Here is a 2,500-nt window from a genome sequence, read left to right as displayed (position 1 = left end):
TAGTTCATCAAACATTCACCCAACCGTAAAATGCACTGTGCTGTGTAACGGATGGCTAATGTTTATTCCCATTTATTGTAACTAGGTAGGCTAACTGTTAAAAGTCATTATTAACATATTTAATTCGCGTAACGTCTGATACTGCGGGCGTTGTACTAGTGGTGACCGCTGATATATCACATGTCTGATAAATGATTAGCTATCTTTACCTAATCAGACGTTATTAGCTCACGAAAAGTTCAGTTCAGGAGTAGATCATACAACACTGCTGTACCAGCAGAATAGCAGAGGGGAACAGCTTAATTTTGCTTTGTGATCAGTTTAGCAGATGTATTTATTGGGTGGTTATTAATTATTGATTAGGTGATTATTGATTATTGATTGGGAAGTTATTGAGTAGGAAGCTCTTTTTCGTGTTTCAGTGAGGGTTGTGGTGGATGGAAGACCGGTTCGGCTTCAGCTTTGTGACGTGGCTGGAGAGGTGAATCTCTATCTCTCTCTCTCTCTCTCTCTCTCTCTCTCTCTCTCTCTCTCTCTCTCTCTCTCTCTCTCTCTTTTCTTTATTTGAATGAAATAGGGAAACAGACTCCAACTGTAAGCTCGGTACATTCAATAGTGGCACGTTTACTGAGAAACGTAAAGCCACATAATGCACACTGCGTGTGGCTGAATGGAACAGTAACTGTTCACTATTCTTACCATTTGGTCTGCCATTGCTACTGTACTCTGCTCTGTACTTTGCTCTGTCTGTATATAGGGCACCATTTCATTTCAAGTGTCCGTTAATTCTTATCATGTTGACAAAAGGCGGCTAATTATAACTCTTATTGCTCCTTTGAAGCTCAGAGCCAGCCCTAATGTTGAAAGCTATTGATTAGCTATTAGAATAAAACTGAAGCCATATTAAGTGATGTCCATTTGTTTTATTATGGTCAGCACGTTTGTGATGGATCCACTGTGTTTCTCTCTGCTGTCCCCTGCAGGCTGAGTTTGAGCGGCTGCGACCACTCTGCTACCGCGACACCGACGTCTTCCTGCTTTGCTACAGCGTCGTGGTGCCGCCCTCCTTCCGGAATGTGACCGCACGCTGGGTGCCGGAAGTGCACCGCCTGTGTCCGGATGTCCCCGTTGTCCTGGTGGGGACGCAGTCGGACCTTCGGGAGGACGTGCAGGTGCTGATCCGGCTGGCACGGGAACAGGAACAGCCGGTCGGGCAGGACGAGGCCCGGCTGTGCGCGCGGACCGTGGGTGCGGTGGCATTCGCGGAATGCTCCGCACTCACGCAGAAGAACCTGAAAGAGGTGTTCGACATGGCCATCGTTGCCAGCCTTCAACATGCAGAAGCAGGGCAGGGGGCAGGGCTCACACCGAGGGGAAAAACTCCCAATAAGATTAGACAGCTGCCGGAGACCTGGTGGAGGAAGCTCAGCTGTTTCATGTGAGGACTTTGGTGTTAATATTTGCTAAAGGGGAGTGTATATGCTTCACACACACACACACAGATGTTGATCTGCCCCTTAGACAGATTCTTGGCAGCAGCATGACTCAGGTCTTGTTCATCAAGTACACAGGAATCAGATTTGTCCTTTAATATTTCCTCTTTATTTAAACCCTGGGAAGGCATGTCATACGAATCCTTACATTGAAAAGCAACCTATACCTGCCCAGATATGGTCTGGTGATTCCACTCAGATGGATTCTACGTTGCGACAAAGACATCAAGACTACATGACCGGTGTCTTAAGGACGAGGCTGGGAATGATAGCAGAGATTAAACAGGCATCCGCCTTGTAATGACTTATTACCCACTGTTTTAATGTTCATTTAGAACAGTATATAGTAAAGCTATTTATTTTTAGTTTATTATTATTTATTGTATACTTTAGAATAACTGGCACTTGGGTTTGAACTGTAGAACAGAAGCCTGCTATCTCCTTGAATTAAATGTTTTGTATTTATGTTATTTAATTTTCGTAAATAAATACCAAACCTAACCACTGACTCTGGACTGAACACCAGTGGCATGACAGGACTGATGACACTAATGATCAAAGGCCAATCATTTGCTAAGAAATGACATTTTACTTGCAGCAAACTTGGGAATGGGCGTGTCTGTTGAGCGGGTAGTGTCTGTCATATCTAATGAAAGCTCATGTGTGTGAAAGGACATTGTGCTTCTGTGGATGTTATTAAGTGTCACCACGCACTGCTTTAGAAAAACCTTTCTGTTACCTGCTCTTTTTGGACTCTGTTAAGTACAGATTTATAGGTGTATTTTATATATGCCGCCATGTATAACAGGCAGCATTAGTATTACCGTATACAGTTTGTCACATGAAATGGCCATCGGCCCTCCAACTGCTTGCCGTAGGTTGCAGCACCTGACAAAATAATGTCTCCAGCCTGCCCTTAATCAGATTCCATCAAATGAAATTAGCATGTACGTAGGACTTTCCTAAGCTCCGCCGGCTCCTTGCTGCTATGGCGACTGGCAAGTTTC

General features: G+C 44.4%; 1 protein-coding gene across 1 annotated transcript in view; it reads left to right on the top strand.

The window, feature by feature from the left end:
• si:ch211-133l11.10 (rho-related GTP-binding protein RhoU) overlaps nucleotides 1-2,159 on the top strand; it is a 3,452-nt gene extending 1,293 nt beyond the window's left edge. Inside the window, exons 2-3 of the mRNA XM_027013721.2 lie at nucleotides 423-481; nucleotides 984-2,159. Coding sequence (XP_026869522.2) covers nucleotides 423-481; nucleotides 984-1,442 — 518 coding nt within the window. The 3' untranslated portion in view covers nucleotides 1,443-2,159. The remainder of the gene's footprint in view (nucleotides 1-422; nucleotides 482-983) is intronic.
• The last annotated feature ends 341 nt before the right edge of the window (nucleotides 2,160-2,500 follow it).

Source organism: Electrophorus electricus, chromosome 16, assembly GCF_013358815.1.
Source record: "Electrophorus electricus isolate fEleEle1 chromosome 16, fEleEle1.pri, whole genome shotgun sequence".
Classification (NCBI taxonomy): domain Eukaryota; kingdom Metazoa; phylum Chordata; class Actinopteri; order Gymnotiformes; family Gymnotidae; genus Electrophorus; species Electrophorus electricus.
This window is presented reverse-complemented; position numbering and strand designations above follow the sequence as displayed.